The sequence below is a fragment of the Mytilus californianus genome, unplaced genomic scaffold (genome assembly GCF_021869535.1).
Source record: "Mytilus californianus isolate M0D057914Y unplaced genomic scaffold, xbMytCali1.0.p SCAF_7, whole genome shotgun sequence".
Taxonomy (NCBI): Eukaryota; Metazoa; Mollusca; class Bivalvia; order Mytilida; family Mytilidae; genus Mytilus; species Mytilus californianus.
This window is the reverse complement of record NW_026262723.1, coordinates 86,688,486-86,713,704: the sequence shown is the minus strand read 5'-3', so window position 1 is coordinate 86,713,704 and position 25,219 is coordinate 86,688,486. Positions and strand designations below refer to the sequence as shown.

The 25,219-nt window shown below is 34.8% G+C and overlaps 2 protein-coding genes and 1 long non-coding RNA gene across 3 annotated transcripts; 1 reads left to right on the top strand and 2 right to left on the bottom strand.

Annotated features, from left to right (window-relative positions):
- Positions 1-1,844: 1,844 nt before the first annotated feature.
- On the bottom strand, positions 1,845-11,869 carry LOC127709547 (uncharacterized). The gene is made up of 5 exons (XM_052215153.1): positions 11,862-11,869; positions 7,091-7,278; positions 5,946-6,122; positions 2,958-3,082; positions 1,845-2,024 (listed from the first exon to the last, which is right to left on the bottom strand). The coding sequence occupies exons 1-5, from the start codon at positions 11,867-11,869 to the stop codon at positions 1,845-1,847; spliced, it is 678 nt and encodes a 225-aa protein (XP_052071113.1).
- A 4,699-nt stretch (positions 11,870-16,568) lies between these two features.
- Positions 16,569-19,840, top strand: LOC127708601 (neurofilament medium polypeptide-like). Its single transcript, XM_052213616.1, has one exon. The coding sequence runs from the start codon at positions 16,576-16,578 to the stop codon at positions 18,469-18,471; it is 1,896 nt and encodes a 631-aa protein (XP_052069576.1). The 5' UTR covers positions 16,569-16,575; the 3' UTR covers positions 18,472-19,840.
- Positions 19,841-20,565: 725 nt separating this feature from the next.
- On the bottom strand, positions 20,566-22,879 carry LOC127708606 (uncharacterized). The gene is made up of 3 exons (XR_007985317.1): positions 22,811-22,879; positions 21,645-21,812; positions 20,566-20,644 (listed from the first exon to the last, which is right to left on the bottom strand). It is a non-coding gene; the product is annotated as an uncharacterized LOC127708606 (long non-coding RNA).
- Positions 22,880-25,219: the final 2,340 nt, after the last annotated feature.

Sequence of the window (25,219 nt, the reverse complement as noted above, 5' to 3'; positions counted from 1 at the left end):
CTTTTTACCAAAGTGAAATAAATTCAATTCTACGCCAAAAGCATCTCCTTTCGTTCGTTGTCCAGTAGGCAAATTAGATTGTTCTTCAATATCAATGTTAGAGGAACGATTTGATATTTCACGCCATGCGTTATGAACAGTTTCCTGAGGAGCTTTACGATATTTCCCTGTCCATACAGGTATGTGTACGACTTCATTCTTATACAAGTCCTTAAATTCTATACTCTTTCCCACAGGCTTAATTTCAGTATTATCTATGTCAGATAGAACAGTAGCATCATCGTCATCTGATGCCAGTGTTGGTTCTCTACTGATTAATACTGCCGTTTCAGTCCTTTCTGGTAATATTATATCACCGTCTAGGAAAAACATGGTAATAACAAGCGTGGTAATGGCAAGTATTGTCATAAATGATATCGGCATCATGGAAACAATAATTGCTCTGTAGAACCATTCTGTATAAGAATAAGAAATACTTTAATTTGATACATCCAAGATAAATTAAGGTATAATTATACATGTATGTTCATACATTCAGTGTCGTTCTGAACTTATTCATCCTAATAAATGTTTTTGTTATCTCTATTTCCCACAATTTTAATTTGATACTTCCATAAATAAATATATACATGAAATTAGTACCTGGAGGGATATAGGGAGCTTCTACTTTTTCTTCTGTTAGCCTCAATATTAAGTAACTGGTAGTAGACCCATAATCATCCTGACAGCATATGAATATTCTGTATGAGTCTATGTCATTGTATGCAAATGCTGGTTCACCAACAGTCCATATTGAATATACTGGAAACACAAAATTAAAGTAGATTTTACAATATACATAAAGTAGATTTTACACCTGTATAATTGACTTCAAAATAGTGTTTTAAAAAGGTTTTTTTCTTCTTTCTTTCGTGAATTCTATCTAGGTAAATTGCTTTTTCTATCTTAAAAATACTTAAAACTTGCCGCAAACACAAATATTAGTTCAGTATGCAGTAGATAACAACAACTCTATCCAGTTGTCACTGTCGCTGTCAATATTTTGATGTAAACTAGTCAAGTGATATTTTGCTAAAGGGCACTTTATAACGGACTTAAATGCACCCTAGCAATGGTTTTATATCATAACAAAAATCCATTTTATATAATGGGTTTCTTGATACATCTATGACACCCACCGAAACAAAGATTAAAAAGTGAACTTTTCCCAACAATTCCTCTTTCAGACGTACATTAGTTAAAGTATTGGACAAAAGAAGTATGCATATGCATTAATATGATCGGTTATGACATTGTTGACTGGAAAACTAAACAAACCAAGACACCTGCCAACAGTCCATTATTGGTCACTATTTGTGATAAAGATTTCGCATTTCTGTAACACTTTTAAATGACTAAGGTCATATCAGGCTCATTTGGTAGCTTTAATCACTAAGTTTGGATTTTTCCCCCATTGCTTTGCCTTTATTGTCTAAGATTCTTGATAAGTTGTTTTTTTACTATCCAATTAGGAACGTCTGTACTTGTTTACTACTACTGACTTAAACACATATGTTTATAAAAATATAACTATATTATCATTCTTTTAATAGGAGTTATGTTACACACGGTCACAATGGTTCCTAATTGGAATGACATAAGATTGTTTTAATTATCATACTAGGCGTTGTACATAAGCAGAAATAAGACCACGGCTGTCCTAGACGGTTTTCATACAGGAATTCTAATATTATTGTTATGCCTAATATTAATTGATGGTCATTACATTTTGTTGTTTAATATACTATCACAGACATATATATTTCATCTTACATTATCCATAAATGAGATACTTTTCTATATTTTTACATACCGCCATTTTCTTCTTTAAACTGAAAGTTATAACTGTTAGGTAGTGTGTATGATAAGGTACAGCATAATGGATCGTATGTTGCATCTGTTACATTGATTGTGTATAGAAATATTGTAGATTTTGTTGACTCGCTGATCTCGTGGATAGATGGCAAGTTGTTAATAATAGGTGGCTACAATTAGATATGTGTTAACAGTCATGATTCTACTTCGTCAAATTCATCTCCTCATTACGCGACCTAATTTTTTCAATTTTAGAAAATGGAAGCCTATGTAGGGATGACGCGCTGTCAATTTAGCCCAGGGGGATTTTTTGATAGTTGAAAAAACAAAAAAATATTTTATTTAGATATTTCGTGGAAGGGCAAACTAAAAACTTTCAGAGGTTGATGACTTATTACTCGTAATAACACACAAACAAACAAAAAAGTTATGCATAAAAAAATCCACAAGTAAAATCTATGCTCAAAGACTTTCAGTTAAAAAAAATAAAGCGGTGTTAGGAAATGGTCCGACTTTTCTGTGTTTACTAGTACGGCTCATGAATAAAATAATTAATATGCCTAAATATTAAATGAAAAATAAGTAAACGAAAATAAAATAGAATACTAGTAAGAAATACACCTCAAATTTTAACATTTGTAGTAACACGAAGCTTCTTTTATTTTGTACTCGTTAGAAAAGGTATTTCACTCTTAATGCTTTAAAACGACCAATCTTTTATCTTTCTGTGGAATTTTGTTCGGTGGAATTTATGCTTATGCACAAAAAAGATCCACATGTATTTGCACCTCCTATAATCGACGGTTTTGCGAAAATTTATCTTTAATTTGAAAGTTTACAAATATCTCGATACTCCATACTATAAATGAAGTATAAACACTTATATAAGATGCGAAAAATCTTTCATTATGGTCCTAAATTAAACTTTTAAAGCCCACAGAACAGATATAAACAATTAAAATATACCAAACTTGGCCATTTTTACCTTCTCTAATAAATAGTTTCATTTGTTTTGTTTAATTTCAACTGGATATCAACCTGGGTGTGATGTCTTTAAAATGGGAAATTATTTGATGTTCAATGTAAACTAAAATCTTCCTTACCGCGTTATAGGAGGCTACAGTAACAGTTGCCGTTGCCGTATGTTGGCATGAATCAGTTCCTGTCACAGTGATTACATAAGTCAGACCACCACCGCTTGGTAGTTTCGTCTGCAAGTTCAAAGTAACTGCAATAAAAAAAATGTTTTCATGTGAATTTGTCGAAGATATGTATAAACTCTTTATCACTATGTTTGTTAGAGATATAATGTCAAGGAAAAGAGAGGCAAAAGATATCAAAGGGATATTCAAACTCATAAGTCGGACAAAAACTGACAATGCCATTGCAATACTAAATACGAAAAACGACCGAAAGACAAACACCAGTCTACAAAACCGGGGGGAGTCTCAGGGCTTCGGAAGGGTAAGATGCTCATATAAGTACAAACCCTGAACATGCCTGAAATGTTTCCCTCGGGACGTTAGGCAGTCAACAATCAATCATACAAACCCGGTGATTAGTCTAATTCGGTTGGTCAAATTTGAGGAAAAGAGGACGGGATTGAGGTTGCGACCATTGGAACATATATGTCGTCATCTGTGACAAAAATGTTCCATAACGGTCGAAATTGGAAGGAGCATAATGCAAGTCAAATCAATACATCTGTTTGAGTGTACAAAGGTCACTTAGTACATGAAAAAGAGGCAATAGTAGTTAATCTTTAGATAAAATCTCGCAAATCCGTTAACAAGACACAAATCAAGGGAAAAAAAACAAGTTAGGGAATAACATGAAATCCAAAAGGAGCGAGATTTAGTTAGGGGTATAATTATCAAAGTGTTGTGTGGAACTTAAATGGAGAGTAGAGATCGTTCGTTTTTGTCTCTGTGGATAATGTTTTATATTTAACATGATGATTACAGGTTTCAAGAATTAGGGTACTGTATCAAGTGATTAATTATAGTACACAAATGAGGGTAGGGGAATGAGCCGTTATATAACAGTTATACTGTTGATTCATTTATTTTCGTGGGTACCAATTTTCGTGGATTAAGGAAAACTTGCACTTTCGTGGATATTTGATTTCGTGGTTTTCCAAAAGTCTGCATATATTCATAAAGCAAATTTGTAATTCGTTGAATAATTCAATTCGTGGTTTCGCTGTACTCACGAAATCCACGAAAATTGGTATCCAACGAATAATAATGAATCCACAGTATACAAATACCATTTTCGGCCAATGTCAATTTTCCTGTCAAATATCGCAGTAGTGAAAACAAATTGTTATTAGGAATATAGATTGATTAATTGTCGATTTCATAAAATAATTATGGAATCAGTCGAGAATTATGTCAGGCAATGGACAAAAAAATGCTTCACTGAAGAGACTTTAGTTGTCGAAATACTTATCTTGTGCAATAAAATTAGTACCGTTAATGTAATTAGTTACTATGTTCAATGCATCTATCCCATCGAACTTGAAATAAAGGATACCAAAGATACAGGTAAGTCTACCTCATATCATGACTTATAAAAATTGACAATGAAGGTACGTTGAGAACAAAATATTTGGCCAAAAGGGATAACTTCAGCTTCCCATTTGTGAAATTTTCATTTCTATGGAACAGCAGCGCCTGAGTATATGTATATCTTCCAGTTGATACGATATTCCAGAACTTATGTTTCATATCATGATTTCCTTGATAGAAGTTGCTGATTACAAGGAAGCTATTGAACCAAGAGGGAAAGTTATAATCATCCCTTCGAAAAATTTTGAGACTCCGTCTTGAGTAAGTCGACCGTTATGGAATTAATGTGTCACAGATTATTGCGAATATGTTCTCTTTGTCGTAACAATAAAATTGCATGAGCAACACGACGGTGTCACATGTCAAGCAGGAAATGCATACACTTCGTGAGCAATTGAGTTCACCCCGGTTTTTGGTGCGGTTCGCGTTTTAAAGTCTCTAGTTTTCTATGTAGTATTTTGTGGATTTTTTCGTCTCTCATCGTTTTTCACTTTTTACCAAGATATCTGTTTTTTTTCTTCGATTTATAAGTTTTCAATATCCCCTTAGTATCTTTTGTCTCTTTATTTCTTCATAATAGTAGATCATTTGGAAGGAATGGCCGAAATATTGCTAGTTGTATACAAATGTGTATTTAGTATCTGTAAAACGTTTGCCCAGGAATATTCGATTACGGATCCCTCAAATTAGTAAGTAGCAAGCGTTATCAACATTAAAATTTTCCCAACAAGGAGCATAAGATTTAATTTGGAAAGGAACGTTGCTGTGAATAAGTATAGCCCGTGCAACCAAAGGAACAAACTCCTTCTCATAGAAACATTGGTCTTACTGTATGACGGTAATAGTCCGTGTAATCATAAATCTTTTCCACAATAAAACTTGGATTGAATTTTTATAATATCCCAAAAAGTTCACTGAAGGAGTGTACAATTATCAAGAACAATAAAATTAGCTCATTTGCGGATTCAACCAAAAACAGTATAAGTCAAAGACGTAAAAATAGTGTTCTAAGACCCACCTATGACAGAAATATTCATATTCTAAAGTTTGTCGAGTGATGTTCATGTCTATTTAACGATGGCTTGGTTAATAGCGGATTTTTCGATATGTTTGTTGGTGGTTCAAATAATGTATTATCATCTGTCACAACGAGTTATATGAAAAAGTAAAACAAAACTACCGAACTTTGAGGCAAATTCAAAATGGGAAGTCTGACATGTTCCTGACTTGGTACAGGCATTTGCCGAAAAAAATGATGGATTAAAACCGGTTTTATTGCTAGCTAAACCTCCCGCTTGTATGACAGTTGTGTGTGAAACCATTAAATATTATAATTAACATTATGGGATTTTTTTTAATTTTTTGCGCTTGAATCTAAACAAAACCTGTGTAACCATAGCGATCAATATCAATAAGCATTAAGGACAAGAATCAACAGATATGTGAATATTTTGCGACTGTCCTTTGCTTTCTACTTTACTCTATGTTTATCAATCTGTTTAAAAACATATAAATGTGTACCTTTTTCATTTTTTATTTCACTCATTGTAAACAATTCATGTTGACCTGTTAAAGTCCAAGTTATGTTATCGTTAACATCGGTGTCTGTTACATCAAAATATAAAACTTTATATCCAACTGGTGTATTCTCTTCAAGTTCTGTTTCATTTTGTATTGGACTAAGAACTAACTCTGTGTCTGAATAAATAAATCAATACTACAAACAGATTTCAAGAGCATTTTTTTAAGATTGTAAACTGTCAATTGTAAGGTGTACCCTGAAAAGTCATAGACGATTAAACGTCTATTTTCACTAGTGGAGCAGTATATGTTGAATCATCCAGGTGACCAAAGTTCAGCGTGATTTTTAATATGATTCGTGTTGATCAAACTTCAGATTTTTTTGTGTTCTTCTTGTATGTCAGTTGGTCTTTTTTTATTTTGGCAATGGTAATGTCTTTGTTCTACTTATGATTTTTGACTTTTTTTCTTTTTTTCAAATACTGGATTTCATCAATATATGCCATGCGAGTAATATACATTCCTTATGGTATCTAGTTTCCTCACCAGAGATAGATAAATATCTTATTCACTATAATTTAAAATTGATACTTCAGATTAAACTGATTTTCGGTCGTAAATTCTGAATTATGTGAAGCAATGTTTCCTCTTGATTTGTAGGATTGAATAAAATATCGCGTGAAAATATTGTATATTGTTTAGTGTTTTGCCAAGAACTGATTCGTTTTCGACTTATGAGTTTGACTATTCTTTGAATTGGTACCTTCCGCTTTCTTTTATTCGAGAGTGTATGATTTTCGGAATTTTGGTTCCTCAATGATCTTTGACTCCGTACTTTTTTGGTGTTTTTAACTTTTTTTATTCGAGTTTCAATGTTGAGTCCATTGTAGACGAAACGCGCGTCTGGCGTACAAAATGTTAATCCTTGTATATATGATGAGTTGTTTTGAAGACTTGGCCGAAAAAAAGCATTCAAATAATCAATTACTTTTTAAACTGACTTACAAGATGTCAATGGTAATGTGATGCACAATATGCACACTTAGACAATGTGGTTCATAGCAGTGGTGATCGAACTAAAAATATTAAAAATAAGCGAAATGTTTTACACTTTTTGCTCACGGAATTTTATTAATGAAATTTACTGTTTGCTGTTGATAACTTGACTGAATATCCCCTGTTTGGTACAGTTTCCGCTGCAGAGAAGTCTATGTCATCATCAGCAGTGAATGAAGCATCTGGCATGTGTATTTTTTTACTTTGTTGTGGACAATCTGATCGTGTGACTGTATCACAATCCTCATAGCTTATGATGTTAGACCCACTGGAGTACCTTGAAAAAGAAGTTATCTTTGGAAACCGTTGATATTGCAAAACTAATAAAGCAATATACATATGATGAAGTTCTGCTAAGTTAATCGGTACGTAGTTAAAAAGATTATACATTCTTAAGGCATCTACGTTAAAGCGTTTATTCTTAACAGAAAAATACTTAAAGAAAAACCTGAAGTAAAAGAACAAAGCCAAAAGGTCTTTATTTTAACCTAGTCAGATCCAATCTAAAATCAGCATTTCAATCTCCCATATAAACATTCAAACACAGATATGTTTACTGTTTGCTTCAAACAGTGTGTATGGACTCAAAGGTATAATATACCATTTTTCATCAAATTGGCTTTTGAGAGCATTTTGATGCTTGTTTTTCTTCTAGAAAACATTAGACTGTACCGTGAACACAAATTGTTTTATAGACAGATGATATGGGTGAGATATGCATCCCAACAAAAATTATGTTAGACCTAGCATTTGCCAAAATGTCAAGTATTATTCAAATGACAGTTCTTGGATGACTAACTCGTCACTTGCAATTCTCATTGAATTATTTTAAAACTGGCATATGCATTACAGCAGATCAAGAAATACGTCAATGAGATAGCAATAAAACAATCTAAGTATGTATGTTGGCTCTCAATAATGACGACTTCAGTATGTACATTAAAGAGATTTATCCTGCTGAACTGACTTTAAATAAAGCTGATACTAAAAATGAACACTGCCCTTTCCTGGATCTTCATATGTATATTTTTAATTGAAAGATTAACTAAGATTTACAATATGATTTTTCATTTCCTATTGTTAATTATCCATTTCAGATGGTGACGTTCCCTTGGCACAATCCTATGGTGTTTATATATTTCAACTTGTTCGATTCGCTCGTGTATGTAACAACGTATTTGATTTTAACGAAAGAAATCTCTGTACTACTGAACATTATTAAACCAGGGTTTCGATATCACAAACTCGTCAAAACATTTACTAAAGTTTACCATCGGTACAAGGACAGCATTCGTAAATATAAATCAACGTACAGACATCTTATACGTTCAGGTATTTCACATCCCACCTTTTATGATAATTTATTATACAAAACACAAAAATGTCGTCATTCATATCAAAAGCTAATAAAACCTTTAAACCGACTTATTCAGAAGGGATATAGTTACGATACTGTTGTCAGGTCATTAAAGATGACATTTTTGGATTTAATATTGATTCACTCATAGGGTCTTTGCATCATAAATAAACAAATTTATTTTGAAACCAGTTGTTGACATGATACGGGTTATGTTCTACTCGAACATTTTATGATGGTATGATACTAAACCCTTAACGGGAAAGATTGTGCTTGATTTTCATATGATGAAGACATAATCTTTTAAACAGTTAAATTTAGGTCTGGAGCTGGCATGCCAGTGACTGCTAGTAGTCCTTTGTTAATTTATGTTGATTATTGTCATTTTGCTTAGTTTCTTCTGTTACCTATTTTAACATCAGACTCTGATTTCTTTTGAACCGAATTTTACTGTGCGTATTGCTGTATGTTTGTTTATTCCACATTGGCAAGAGGTAAAGTTGGAGGGTTGAGATCTCACAAAACATGTTTAACCCCGCCTCATTTTTGCGCCTGTTCTAAGTCAGGAACCTCTGGCCTTTGCTAGTCTTGTATGTTTTTCTAATATTGGTTCATTTATATGTTTTGGCGTTAAGTGGGACGTCCATTTTCGCTGAACTAGTATACTGTAAGGTACTGGGGAATGTTATACTGAAACAAATAGGTATTAAATTGTGCGGTGTAATTTATAAGTAAATACTTAATTTGTGGCAAGACTGACACATATTTTATAATGATTTTTTTACAATTGTGGCAGTAATCCACTATACTTATTACTATGATCACAAGTCAAAATTCAAGTTTTTACCAAATATTATCTTTTAAACTTAACGGTTGTGTTCTTACGCATAGTAACTTGGCTTGCAGCGAGCTAGAGAAACATTTTACATTTGAAATCAAAGATATGGCATTAATTTACTATTTTTTTATGGATTTCACAGGCCAAAGTTTCACTTTTTGCCAATAAATTACAGGGGGAGGCATTTCATTAGCTAAAACATAGTTTTACAAGTAAGGTGTGTACATATGTTGGTACAAAGGTGATATATATCCAGTAAAGCAACTGATTTTATGTGAAAGCTCTGGAATTTGAAATGATTTTATCATTGTTTACATTTTTTGTGTACAAGTGTTACGGCAGGGAATGTATGTAATTACTCATGGATTACCTTCTTCATGCTATATATCATGTAATTCCCGTATTAAGGATCATTTCTGGTAACCAAATATTCATATTTAAACGTCTGATATGCCTGGTATACATAGGGAAATACTTTAACTGCAATTGTTTACTGACCGGCGATTTTGCCGTCTGCCATTTTGTGGGGAATGAAACGTTGATTTTATCTCTTTTGATACAAATTCGTCCCCTGGACAATTGATCTAATATTGCATTTTTAATACCACACATTTAATATTTTATAAGTATACCCTGCCGGACACAAATATATTGTAAATATTTAGATGGTTGTAATGAACTATGTTATATGTTATTTACTTTGTATGTTCTTACGCAGATCGTCTGCTAAATCAATGCGCGCGCAGTGGTGTCCGATTGTTTATTTCAAGCTTCTTTATCGATATTTTAGATGCTATAGCTTTGTTTTAATATTTTATGTATAAGGACAATCATAGGACAACTCAAGATGATTTCAATTCTATGTTTTTCAATATCGTAATTTTGTATAGTTCCGGCTACCCGGAAAGGACAAGTAACCATTGGATTAGTATGTCACGTGACACTTACAATTTAGTATATAAACGCGTGAGCATTCAGTAATGGCAGATAGCCCAAAGTTTTGCTGGCGGCAAGTTTGAACCTAGAAAACAATAAATTTCCAAATAAAGCAGTAATAACCTTTAGGTGAGAATTAGGATAACATAATGAAGTTTAAATAGCCGTCTTTTGTACAGTAAGCTATCTCCCACCACGTCGGACACCACAAATATGTATTTTAGGATTTATTATTCAGTACACTTGAACGCTATTGTTTATTTATATAAAATCATATAATGATTTTTTTAACAGTTCAGCAAATAAAACTGTTAGCATTGAAAAGATCACTTTATTTTATCAAACTTGGATACATTCAAAAAGTATTTGCATTTACACTGGTAAAACAACTTGAGCTGGAGGACGCTCGTTCGAAATTAAAAACTATGGAAAGCCGTTAGCAACACAAATAGCACAGTAACAAATAAATACAAAGGAAGCCGTTTAATACACATACATTAACCAAACAGAGGAACTATATTTAAACACAAACTGAGGTGCTCCGGGGAGCAGATACTGCATTTTATGAGTGTTCGTATGTAAACTGCCCAGTATAGGACAGGATACTCTCGGGTGGCTTACAATTTGGTGTCAGAAGCGGGATGCTAAAATTCTAATTAGCATCCAGGATACGAACCTTGGAATAACCTGTCAACTTAACAATGTGGTTTAAGCCCGACGTGGTGGATTTACTGTACAAAAATTAATTATAACTAAAAAAATATGAAACAACAAATAAAATTAAAAGTCTTTATTTAGAATATGGCTGATGCTGGTAGGAACTCCCCAGACCCTGAAATAAATTTCCGTAGGGAAAGGGATTTAGATGACTTAGGACAAGGGGATCAAATACATACTGATGACAATGACGACTTTGATAGGGAATCTATTTTACAAGGTCATGGTGATGAAATAGCTCAGAGACCTAAAGGACGGGATGAATATCAGAGACATGATTTTGATGATAGGAATGAAAGGGGTAATCATAACATGCAACCAATTGGCCCACCAAAGGTAACACTTAAACCTGAACCCTTCTCTGGGAAGGATTGTTGGGAGGAATACTTGTCGCATTTTGAGGACTGCGCTGAATTGGGACAATGGGGAAATCGTACAAAACTGTTGTTTTTGGCAGCTAGCTTGAGGGGTCAAGCAAGGACATACTACATGAGCTTGTCTCCTGACGACAGGCGCACATACCAAATGCTAACACAAAAGTTAGATCAAAGGTTTGGGAGTTCAAAACACAAAAATCGTTGGCTCTCAAAGTTAGAGATGCGCAGGCGCATGCCAGGGGAAAGCATAGCTGAAGTGGGGGATGACATAAGGCAATTAGCGCAAAAGGCGTACTATGACCTTGACTTAGCAGCGCAGGAGTCTCTAGCATTAAACCAGTTGTTTAAGGTAATACCTGTAGAAATGAAATGTCGCTGTATTGACAAGGAATGTCAAACAATAGCAGACGCTGTTGATGTTATAGAAAGATATGAGTCAATACTCGGGGATGGAGACAAAAAGAAATCAACAATCAGAGCTGTGGAGTCGAAGGACATCGAAGGACACATGAGTGAAAAGGATTATCAGAGCAATTTGCAGGCTTTACAAGATAGGATAGCAAAGCTGGAACAAGGACACGGGAATCGGGATACAAAGAGGGCAAATACTGGCAGGTGTTACAGTTGCAACTCACCAGACCATTTTATGAGGAACTGTCCACACAAAAACAACCAAAGAGCAAGAGGGAACTTCCAGGGCAACCAAAGACACAATACCTCTTTTAATAATAACCAGGGAAACGACAGAACGCTGGCTCAATAGGTCGTGAGTTAGTGACAGAAGATAAAAGGCCTGATATAAAGGGAGAAAAACATGTCCGGACAGGACATATAGGGGAAACAGATGATAATTGGGATAATGGGTTTTATACAAATGGGTTAATCTATGGGTTTCCTGTCAACTTTTTAATTGACAGTGGCTCAACAGCGTCAATATTATCTATTGAGGTTTACGAAAAATTGCCTTTAAATGTTTGGTGTTCTTTAGTGCCAAACAAGTCCGAAGTATTTGACGTTAATGGCAACAAAGTTTTTGCTATTGGATCAATCACATTAGAACTAAAGCTTGGTCTAGAAAATTTCAGTCAAAATTTTATGGTATGTAATATAAATCAGGATGGAATACTTGGACAGGATTTCTTACTTAAGGAAGTAAGTAAAGTTAATTATCAGCGAATGGTCTTACACACGATCCACAACCAGGAAATACAATGTTGGATTGGAGGGAAGGCAAATATGATTTGCAGAGTAGAAATTAAAGACAACATGACAATTCCTCCAATGACGAGTACTATGATGCCTGTAGACATACCGGGTGTAAATCATTTAACAGAATACGGATTAATAGAGGGCACGACAGGAACAGCAAAGTCTACATTAGCAATACCTGGGATAATAAATACAAAAGATCAAGCACACTTTGTTAATGTTGTCAACTATGGTGACGACGAAGTTAAACTGTATAAAAAGGAAACAATAGGAACATGTGAATCATATACTGAGCATGATTTGAAATCAGAGCAGATTAGAACACTACAAGAAGATTGCTTTACAGCTGGTGAAGAAATACCAGAACATCTTATTGACTTATTAAAAAGGAGTTCAACTTATTTAAATGAAAACCAAAGACAACAGCTTTCCAGACTCCTTTCACAGTACCAAAATGTCTTTTCACGGACAGATGATGACATAGGGAGGACAGACCTTGTAACACATAGAATAAATACAGGAAATGCAATACCCTTTAGGTAAAGATCTAGACGTATGCCACTTGGAAAGCAAGAGATGGAAAAATCAGAAGTCAACCGGATGTTGGACAAAGGAATCATTGAACCATCTTCTAGTCCTTGGGCATCGAATATTGTCCTTGTAATGAAGAAAAATGGCAGGCCTAGGTGCTGTGTTGATTACAGAATTTTGAATGACGTCACTAAAAAGGATTCCTACCCGATTCCGAGGGTAGACGAGTGCCTAGACTCGCTCGCTGGGGGGAAATTCTTCGGGTCAATGGACCTAAATTCAGGATTTTGGCAAATTGGCATGGCTCCCGACGACAAGGTAAAGACCGCATTTCTGACAAGTTTAGGGTTATATCAATTCACTGTCATGCCCTTTGGACTTGCAAATTCCCCATCTACTTTTGAGCGTCTTATGGAAAATGTTCTCAGAGGGCTACAGTGGAAAGAACTATTACTCTATATGGACGATATCATATCAGTAAGTTCAATATTTGAAGAGGGTCTTGGAAGGTTAGAAAGAATCTTTATACGCCTACAAAATGCACATCTAAAATTGAAACCTGCCAAATGCATTTTCTTTCAAAAACAAGTCAGGTTCCTTGGACATATCGTGTCTGAGGATGGAATTTCCACCGATCTAGAGAAAACAAAAGCTATAGATGACTGGCCAATCCCCAAATCTGCAAAACAGGTGCGCAGCTTTTTAGGACTTTGTTCTTACTATAGGCGATTTGTTAAGGGATTTGCAGCAATTGCAAGACCAATGCACAAAATTTGCGAAAAGAATAGCCGTTTTGCTTGGAATGACGAGTGTCAAAAGGCATTTGAACAGTTGAAAAATGCTTTAACAAGTACACCTGTGCTTGCCTACCCTCTTCCAAATTTGCCATTCATACTTGACACAGATGCAAGTGATAAGGCTGTCGGGGCAGTTTTGTCACAAATTCAAGAGGGTCTTGAACGAGTTATTGCATACATGAGCAAATCTATGAACATACATGAGCAGGCATACTGTGTAACTCGAAAAGAGCTACTTGCTGTAATTATAGCACTAAAGACATTTCATCATTATTTATATGGCCAGAAAGTTTTGCTGCGCACAGATAACGCAGCTGTATCATGGATGAAAAATCTAAAGAAACCCACTGGTCAAACAGCCAGATGGCTCGGAGAACTGGGAACTTACAATTTGACAGTGACACACAGGGCTGGAAGAAAACACTCAAATGCCGATGCTCTGTCCAGAAGACCTTGTAAATCATGCGAGAAACAAGAATCTGGAAACCACACAAGTGACGACGAAACAGACGAAATTCAACTTGAAGAATCTGATTTTGTTAACCAGGAGTTACATGAAAATGAGGAGCCAACACCAAGAATAGAAATAGTACGAATATGTACAAGAAGTCAGACAGGAAATCAGTCTAGTGCTACACCAAGTGGCTATTGCATAGAAGGATGGGACCCTGACAGTATTAGACAATGCCAATTGGAAGACCCAGACATGTCACTCATTGTGACATATCTTCAAGAAAAGAAAAATAAACCTGACTGGGACCAAGTATCAAAAGGAACATCATACCAGAAAATAATATGGCGACAATGGGATAGGCTGACAATAAACAATGGCATGCTTTATAGAAAATTTTATTGTTCTGATAAAGACGATGTAGACAACTTCAAATTGCAGCTCCTGGTACCAAAATCACACCAAAAGACAGTCTTTAAGTATTTCCATGACGTTCCATCTGCAGGTCATTTAGGACCAGATAAAATGCTAAGTAGGATCCAGCAGCTCTTTTACTGGCCAGCTATGAGAAGCTCAATAACAAGGTACTGCAAAGAATGTGACCAATGTGCTGCTAGGAAATCACTTAAACGAAACAAGGCTCCATTAGGTCAATACTTGGTTGGCGAGCCTATGGAACGTGTTGCGATTGATATTCTTGGTCCACTTCCGTTAACAAAACGACAAAACCGTTATGTTCTTGTCCTTTGTGACTGCTTTTCTAAATGGACTGAAGCATATGCTATTCCGGACCAGGAATCCCTGACCATTGCCCGGACCATCGCGAATGAATTTATTTGTAGGTTTGGTTCACCATTACAGCTTCACTCTGATCAAGGAAGGTCTTTTGAAGCAAAGCTGTTCCAAGATCTGTGTGATCTCCTGAAAATTGACAAAACTAGAAGTACAAGTCAACACCCCCAATCTAATGGAAGCGTTGAAAGATTTAACAGGACACTGCTAAGCATGCTAACATTTTATTGTCAAAATGATCAGAGAAACTGGGATGAGATTTTGCCACAGGTTATGATGGCATACAGATCATCAGTCCACGCCAGCACAGGACAGACCCCTAACATGATGATGTTTGGCAGAAACATATTTCTTCCTATGGAAGCTGTTATTCCACGTCCTGATGGACCAGATGAATCCACTACCCCTGAAACGGATAAATATATAAATGAATTACAGGACGCTATGTTAAAGTCACATGTACTGGCTAGGAAACATCTTAAGCAGAATTCTGAGTATCAAAAACGTCACTATGACTTGAAAGCAGTAAAGCGCGAATTACAAATAGGTCAAGCTGTATGGCTTTATGATGCATCAAAGAGAAAAGGAATTTGTCATAAGTTGACACTAAAATGGAAAGGACCATATGTTGTCACAAGGAAAATTGATGACATCACTTACCTTGTGAAAAGGTCAAAGAAACAGCCAGGGAAGGTCTACCACATCGATAGACTACTGCCCTATCAAGGACGAAATCCGCCCACTTGGTTCTCCAATAGGAAGGCCTGAGATGCCTTTCATAGTTGTTGTTTGAATAGCCGAAATTAGTTGTACAAGTTGTTACGTTTTTAATTGTTTTGATGAGTTACTATGTTTAAGAGTAACTGTATGACTTATCTCAGACTGGAGAAAGTCATGTTGGAATTCCTAGAGTTGGATCCACTCTGGAAGAATATGTAAGGGAGACAAATGGCCATTGTTTCTCAGGACATATTATTGGCTGTAAGGGAAGGATGATCCTTCCTGCCAGGGGAATGGCAGATTAAACTGTACTGCCAAGCATATTATTTTATGCGCAAGCTGCGCGGCGGAATGCAATTAACGACAACTTTTTGTCTTGAGGAGGCTTGAGATTTTTTTTAATAGGGAGACCAAGGGGGTGGATATCATATTTTTTATTGAAATGTTGGCTGATCCATTTACTACCAGCATATGCCATATGGGGGGAGGATTTTAAAACACATAAGCAAATATAGTCACACAACAGCACACTACATACATATCTTTTATTGTATATGTTATATAAATGGTGGAGGGATTTTAAAGATTTGATTCGATTTCAGAATGAGACCATCATCACAAGTGGAGGTGAAGTGTTGGCTGTGTCCCATGACGTTTAGGACAAGGAGACAACTAAAGAACAATCTGGCAGCTGCCCCACACAAACGGCTTTCAGTCGTTTGTGTTTGGTGTCCTAAAGAGAAGTCGTACAGGAGGATGGTTGACCTGAAGGAGCACATCATGGCCAACCACCGCAGCAAAATAGAGATCATGCCGTACAGTTTCTTGAGTGAGCACAATGGGTTTTGGATGTCGAATTACCCAGAGACATATGCAAAGGTAATCTCACCATCAAATGAAAACTCCCAAGAGGCCATGAAAGCCAGGATTGAGGTCCTAGAATTCCTAAACAGGGTTGGAAACACCAACAGGAAGAAGGAGGATTGGACTCAAGGCTGGAAGTGTCGTAGGGAAATGGTTAGAGGTACGCAGGAGGAAGAGGTTGAGCAGGAGAAAACCAATGGGTCATATTCACCAACACGCCCCACCATTTATGAAGGGCTGGCCCTCCAGCAACTTACATTAGGACTTGGGGATTCGACAGCCATCTTCAAATTAGACCTTGGAGTGTCTATACGATTCTATCAGATAAGTTTGAATGACTTGGTTCTAAGAGATCACAAAATGCTTGATGCTTTAATAAGGAGGATGACGGCACTGGTAAACACCAAGTATGCAGGATCACATACCTTCTCAGCCTCGATAGACGGTAAATTAAAGTCTATAGTGACGCCGGTAGTAGCTAGGAAACTATCCATATCAGAGGAATATATAGCAGACATAAAAACGTCCGATGAACTCTTCCCAGGGAAACAGACAAAAGCCATCACAAATCCGTTATCACCACTTAAAACACCATCAACCTCAGATATTATATTGGAAGATGACAGTGACAATGAAGAACCAGAGATTCTGAACGAGAAAGCAACAAGCCAGAAGAAAAGTAAGAAGACAGAGAATGAAGGAGAGAAAAATGGAGAGAAAAGAAAGAAAAAGAATAACCACCAGGAACAGAAGGCTAAGAAAATAAAGCAAGGAAAGGGTGACAAGGAACAGGACGAGGAAATCAGACTTAAAGAGGAAGAACTAAGGAAGCAGGAAAAACAAAAACAGGATGAGGAAATGAGACTACAGGAGGAAGAACAAAAGAGAAGGGAAGAACAGAAACAGGAGGAAATTAGACTGAAGGAGGAAGAACAAAAGAAGCAGGTAAAACGAAAACAGGACGAGGAAGTCAGACTAAAGGAGGCAGAACTAAAGAGAAAGGAAAAACAGAAACAGGAGGAGGAAATCAGACGGAAGGAAGAAGAACAAAGGAAGCAGGAAAAACAAAAACAGGATGAGGAAATGAGACTAAAGGAGGAAGAACAAAAGAGAAGGGAAGAACAGAAACAGGAGGAAATTAGACTGAAGGAGGAAGAACAAAAGAGAAAGGAAAAACAGAAACAGGAGGAGGAAATCAGACGGAAGGAGGAAGAACAAAGGAAGCAGGAAAAACAGAAACAGGACGAAGAAGAAAGGTTGAAGGAGGAAAAGAGGATACAAGAAGAAAAACACAATGAAGAAAGTAAAAGAAAGGAACTGGAAGCATCAGAAGATCGGGGCACAGATTGTACAACTCTAAACGGCAACATTACCGCAAGTGAACGGGCAAGGACACTTCTGAGGAAAGGTGGCATGCCACTTTTCCCAGCTGGGAGAAGGGAGTGGAATCAAGAAGAAGTCATCCCACTGATTACCATCCCAGCAGTTGTTAGTTGGCCACCTAAAAATTGGAAAAAGATGACTCCAGAGCAAAAGTATTTTAATTGGGAGTATGCCAGTATAGCTCTGGAGTTGAACTCGGGAAAGCAATTACAATTCACAAAGGAAGAGTTGCTACTCAAGTATCACTTTTTAGCATTACCAGGCACAAAAACACCGACAGGAAGTGAAGAAAACACAATGGCAACCAAATCTCGGTTTTATTTATATCAAGCTTTGGCTTATATAATAAAGAGTGACAAAGAAGACACATCAACTGTACAAACATTAAAGATGTTAGAAACTGCAGTGAAGGAGAGAGATAACTCCACAGACGATGTGATAAAGAGAATAGATGCTCTTGATATTCCCTTGAGACTCGGAGAAGACATTGAACACTAACATTTTAGATCTCAAACTTCATAATAATTATGTGCTAAAATTTTCAATTCAGGAGAATTCATTGTCTTTAAAGGTGGGGGAAGTGTAAGGTACTGGGGAATGTTATACTGAAACAAATAGGTATTAAATTGTGCGGTGTAATTTATAAGTAAATACTTAATTTGTGGCAAGACTGACACATATTTTATAATGATTTTTTTACAATTGTGGCAGTAATCCACTATACTTATTACTATGATCACAAGTCAAAATTCAAGTTTTTACCAAATATTATCTTTTAAACTTAACGGTTGTGTTCTTACGCATAGTAACTTGGCTTGCAGCGAGCTAGAGAAACATTTTACATTTGAAATCAAAGATATGGCATTAATTTACTATTTTTTTATGGATTTCACAGGCCAAAGTTTCACTTTTTGCCAATAAATTACAGGGGGAGGCATTTCATTAGCTAAAACATAGTTTTACAAGTAAGGTGTGTACATATGTTGGTACAAAGGTGATATATATCCAGTAAAGCAACTGATTTTATGTGAAAGCTCTGGAATTTGAAATGATTTTATCATTGTTTACATTTTTTGTGTACAAGTGTTACGGCAGGGAATGTATGTAATTACTCATGGATTACCTTCTTCATGCTATATATCATGTAATTCCCGTATTAAGGATCATTTCTGGTAACCAAATATTCATATTTAAACGTCTGATATGCCTGGTATACATAGGGAAATACTTTAACTGCAATTGTTTACTGACCGGCGATTTTGCCGTCTGCCATTTTGTGGGGAATGAAACGTTGATTTTATCTCTTTTGATACAAATTCGTCCCCTGGACAATTGATCTAATATTGCATTTTTAATACCACACATTTAATATTTTATAAGTATACCCTGCCGGACACAAATATATTGTAAATATTTAGATGGTTGTAATGAACTATGTTATATGTTATTTACTTTGTATGTTCTTACGCAGATCGTCTGCTAAATCAATGCGCGCGCAGTGGTGTCCGATTGTTTATTTCAAGCTTCTTTATCGATATTTTAGATGCTATAGCTTTGTTTTAATATTTTATGTATAAGGACAATCATAGGACAACTCAAGATGATTTCAATTCTATGTTTTTCAATATCGTAATTTTGTATAGTTCCGGCTACCCGGAAAGGACAAGTAACCATTGGATTAGTATGTCACGTGACACTTACAATTTAGTATATAAACGCGTGAGCATTCAGTAATGGCAGATAGCCCAAAGTTTTGCTGGCGGCAAGTTTGAACCTAGAAAACAATAAATTTCCAAATAAAGCAGTAATAACCTTTAGGTGAGAATTAGGATAACATAATGAAGTTTAAATAGCCGTCTTTTGTACAGCAAGCTATCTCCCACCACGTCGGACACCACAAATATGTATTTTAGGATTTATTATTCAGTACACTTGAACGCTATTGTTTATTTATATAAAATCATATAATGTTATATGATTTTTTTAACAGTTCAGCAAATAAAACTGTTAGCATTGAAAAGATCACTTTATTTTATCAAACTTGGATACATTCAAAAAGTATTTGCATTTACACTGGTAAAACAACTTGAGCTGGAGGACCCTCTTTCGAAATTAAAAACTATGGAAAGCCGTTAGCAACACAAATAGCACAGTAACAAATAAATACAAAGGAAGCCGTTTAATACACATACATTAACCAAACAGAGGAACTATATTTAAACACAAACTGAGGTGCTCCGGGGAGCAGATACTGCATTTTATGAGTGTTCGTATGTAAACTGCCCAGTATAGGACAGGATACTCTCGGGTGGCTTACAATACATTATTGTTTAAGGGCCAGCTGAAGCCCGCCTCCGGGAACGGGATTAACAAAGATACCGATCTCTAAGTGAAATTCAAAACGATAAGTCCTTTTTAAACGGCAAAATCAAAAGCTCAAACACATCAAACGAATAGAAAACAACTGTCATATTCCTGACTTGGTACAGGCAAATTTAAATTATCTTTATTACTTTAAACCTGTTTGTATCAAATGCATCCGATTCCAGAGCTGATTTCTATTTTTGTATCTATGTAATGTATATTTACCATCCTATAACATCTCCTGCAACTATTGCTATCCTTTCTGTCGCTATCAAGGAAAACGTAACTAACGTGTCAACATATTCGTCTGGAAAATATATAACAAGAATATAATGTTAGTCAATTGGTACCAAAGCAAATTACCTTTTGGACTGCACTTGTTGTCTCTTGTTTTCTCATTCTTTGTTTTGGGGTTGATTTTATGACTTTAGGCTATTCAGCTTACAATTACTTACAATTACAGCTTGTTTTCATTTTATTGGTACTCTACAGTTATATACTAAAAGTTGAGTTAAACCTCAGTGCAACTGTAAGATATCGCCTTTTTTCCATAATGTATCTGCTTATCAGAAATAACCATACTGATAAAAAAATCAATCGTTTAGTTAACAGACATGCATTTTTTCTTTGCATGGAAGGCATCATCTTGAGGTGAACTAATTTTAAGTCATCTAAAATATGTTATATATGAAAAAGTATAAGTTGAAATTGGTCTTTGGGCTTTAGGCTTTCAGCAAGCAACTGTAAGTATTTCAGACCGGTAATGATGTATGTTTCGTCATTTTGTTAGTACTTTTTGTGCCTAGTACAGACGTGATTAGTCTAGACCATTTCGACTGAATTTTACAACTTGTTCGATTGTTATATTATTACACCACTATCCGAGGTTATGGTGACGGTTCGTTGCTCACAAATATGTTTCCCTTGTCTCATTCTATAACTTCTGGTTAAAAACCAAGATCTTGTAATATACTAATAGCATGTATGCAATAATTGTTTTTCGTTTATTTGTTTTAATATAATTGCGGCCGTTTCGTATTCCTTTAGATAGGTTCACATTTTGACTTCACTGGACCTGTTATAGTTTACTATATGGTATGGATATTGTCCTTTGATGTAGCACGGTGATCTGCGGTTGTCATGTAGTCTCTTGTGGACATTTGTCTTATAGGCAAACAAATAACATATCTTCTTGAATATGTACATTTTTTTTATTGTTTTCCTGATTAAAAGACATTTTAAGAAAATTCAAAATTAAACCAATATTATTAAACACCCAATTTTTTATTGACGCTTAATTAAACAACCTGGAACTATAATTCTTGTAGATCCAATCAGCCGATAATTAGTTTCAGACGATTTCCGGAAAATCATCATCTCTACTATTCCAAAGTCCTTTGCAAAAAATTCCCACGAAGACGTCGCACCACAACAAGTCACTTGGAATGGACTGTCTATCATAAGGTAGAGATATCCTATATTTATAAAAGAAAGGTAGTGCAAATTCGAAACATATTATTTCTGTGTAGGTACATCAAAATAATGATTACAAAGGAACAAACCTTTGATATACACGGAAACCTAACTGAAAATTTCTTTTATCATGAAGGTCATTTTATCTATCAATATATAATAAGGTTTATAAAGATGTTCTGATTTATCACGTAAATATTTGTTTTCAATATTGGAATGGCATCTAATTTTTTATTTGAATGTAAAATACTTCAAGATTTCAGTGTGATTGTATATTCAGTTGATTTTAAAAATAAGAAGATGTGGTATAATTGCCAATGAGACAACTCTCCACCAGAGACATATGTAGACAGCTCTCTCACAAGCAAAAAAAACCCAACAGTAAAATATAAGGGTAAGCATACAATAGAGTACATTACTGGTTTGATAAAATTCGAGACTTCCTCTGCCGGTAAGCGGCCACCGTCAACTGGTTGACTATTCTCCAACATTTTAGAATTTATATTTATACTCTAATGTCGTTGTAACAATAGTAGCAAGTTAATTTGTCTTTTAATTATCAAAGTTCTCCTGAACTTAAAAAAAGGATGTTTGAAGCGTAAATTCTAATTACTGTGAAATATGATAATATGAAGAAACCGTGATCTTCTGGTATTAATAAAACGGGGGACCTTCACTGAGATAGCTGTGGCAGTGGAGTACTTGTTAACAGCTTGTGCAATAATGTTGTTGAATAAAAATAAAGAAATATGATAACGACACATACTAAGCATGTAACGAATGATGTTTTTGTTAGACTCTGGATTTTTTTAGTTGATAGGTATGCCAACATTTTCTCGTCAAATTCATTTTCTTGAGTTAATTCGCCACAAAGACTTAAAATGAACAAACCCTATGGACGATTCTAAACAGAGAAAATGTGAAAACAATTCCTTCATTTATCAATAAGATTTTTTTCAGTACACTAATTGTAACTGTTTATCTACGAGCTTTTAGTTACCTGCGCTAGAATCAGTGTTGCTTCCCAGATTAGCAGGGTCGTCATAGGCGAAGAAAGAAGCTGCACAAACTGAAAGATGAATACGAGACGTTATTTTTTGTTCCGCTTGGTATTATTGATAAACAGATAAAGGACATATAATGGGGAAACGAAAATTTAGACAACTAGTGGTACATGAATAAATGTGTATTACTAAGTTGACTTGGCCTGCATATATTAGCACATATTTACTGTACATAATTTTATTTAGATATACAGTCTGTCGTGTTACTCATGTTAGTACAAACCCGGTAAGTCTAATTCGGTAGGTCACAATCTGGGAAAAGGGGACGGGATTGTAGTTACGACATTTGGAACATATCCGCCATCATCTGTGAAACGGATATTCCAGAACTTTGTGTGTAAATACAAATTATCTCTTTGAACATATCTCTTTGAACATATTAAACAAACCTGCATAATTTTTTGATTGGTTGCACATGGGTTTCGTTTTAACAGATTATTGCGGTAAAATCAGCGGCAAAAGATCACAACGACCACACTTGGTGGTTGTAATGGATGCATAATTGCAATTTCAGATAAGGACCATCTTTGCAAAATCTTCTAGAATTACTGTGACTTGACTATAGGGGTTGCTGTTTAACTTTACCTATTGTTCAACCAGATTGTAAAATTGACAATACAATGGGGACATTTAAATTGACCAGTTAGTTTTTTTAAGTTGAGTCTACCTTGATGCCACCTGTACAGTTTTTTGTTCACCTAACCCAACCTTACAGCAAGCTTTTTTTTCTGAAGTTTTTCTTCAACTATGATTATTCTATTAAAATATTGACAGGGGAGAAAACATATTTGGTTTTCATTGTTTTGAATCCCCAATATTGATAATTTATCTAAATTTTACCAATCAATCTAAATCAGTAAAAGATTTTATTGATTGCATGTTAATATGTATGAAAATTAAATCTGTTTTACATAATGAATGATTCTTTAAATTTTTAACCCTTATACATAGTATTGTCCAGTTGTCAGTGAAACATGAAATGGCTATTCAGGTGTTTTCAGTTTCAATTTTCAGATCGATATGTTGTGCATTTCTTCATATATCCCTTCAAGATTTTCATTTTGGATTATTATTAGGAATACTTGAAATCTGTTGGAATCAATGTGAATAAAATATTGGATTTATTTTATTTGAATTCACTTCTAAAAGAGGGACGAAAGATACCAGAGGGACAGTCAAACTCATAGATCTAAGATGCCTTTTTACAGTAATTTTGCTTCTTAAAATGTGACTTGTTTTTTCCAAGAATGGATTGTCATGAAGGTATCAAGGAGGAAATAATTCCTTCAAAATGTTTTATGTGGCTTTCACATGATGATGTACATGTAAAATTCCAAATAATTTCGGAGTATACCTTGCAGTGTTTTTCTTTTAAATCTATTGTAATAGGACTTTTGTGCATAAAATACTGTGTTCACTCAAGGAAATTTAATTTTCATAAGATTGGATTTAGTTATCTAAAAGGTTAAAAAAAATCAAAATTGGAATGCAAGTAGGAATTATACTAAATTTCAGGATATATTATAAGAGTGATTCACCTGTTTAAATGGGATATATATCATGGAAATGAAATAAAATGTTAAATTAATATAGTGGATATAGTTTAATCTAGTGATAAAGTGAAAAGTAAAAGTAAAATATTCCAAAATGTTCCTAACGTGAGGATAACGTGAATGTAAAATTTGAAATAATCGTTATAAAATTCTGGATCAAATATTGTTTATTTGGGGCATATATCTTGGGAAATGAAATAAAAACTGAATACTGTGGATATAGTGAAATCAAGTGATATAGTGAAAAATATGAATAAAATATATCAAAATATTTGCAAAGTGAGGATAATTATTTTGAATATGATAATGGAAACGATAAAAAATTGCAAAATTCTGGATCTAATATAAAGATTTTGCACCTGCTAATTTAGGAAATATATCATGGGAAATAAAACCCGAACTCCAAAGAAACTTCAAAACGGAAAGTCATATATCAAATGTCAAAATCAAAAGCTCAAACACATCAAACGAATTGATAACAACTGTCATATTCCTGACTTGGTACAGACATTTCTTTTTGTGGAAAATAGTGGATTAAACCTGGTTCTATAGCTAGCTAAACCTCTCACTTGTATGACAGTCACATATAATTCCATTACATTGACAACAATGTATGAGCAAAACAAACATACATATTTACATATTGTATTTATATTGTGTCATAGATTAAATTTATTCGTTCAGTGTATGTTTACATGTTTTTGTTGATATTTCTTTTTGATCGAGTTAAGCCATTTCAATTGATATTTCATAGTGTGTCTTTCTATGTTGTTATGTTATACTACTGTTTCA

Excerpts from the sequence above, each read along its gene's own strand:
- LOC127709547 (XM_052215153.1), bottom strand. Across the intron at positions 6,123-7,090 it reads CAAGTTATCAACAGCAAACA|ACACAGAGTTAGTTCTTAGT; the intron begins GTAAATTTCATT and ends TTATTTATTCAG. Across the intron at positions 2,025-2,957 it reads CTGTAGCCTCCTATAACGCG|CCACCTATTATTAACAACTT; the intron begins GTAAGGAAGATT and ends ATCTAATTGTAG.
- LOC127708601 (XM_052213616.1), top strand. The coding sequence starts at position 16,576 with ATGTCGAATTACCCAGAGACATATGCAAAGGTAATCTCACCATCAAAT.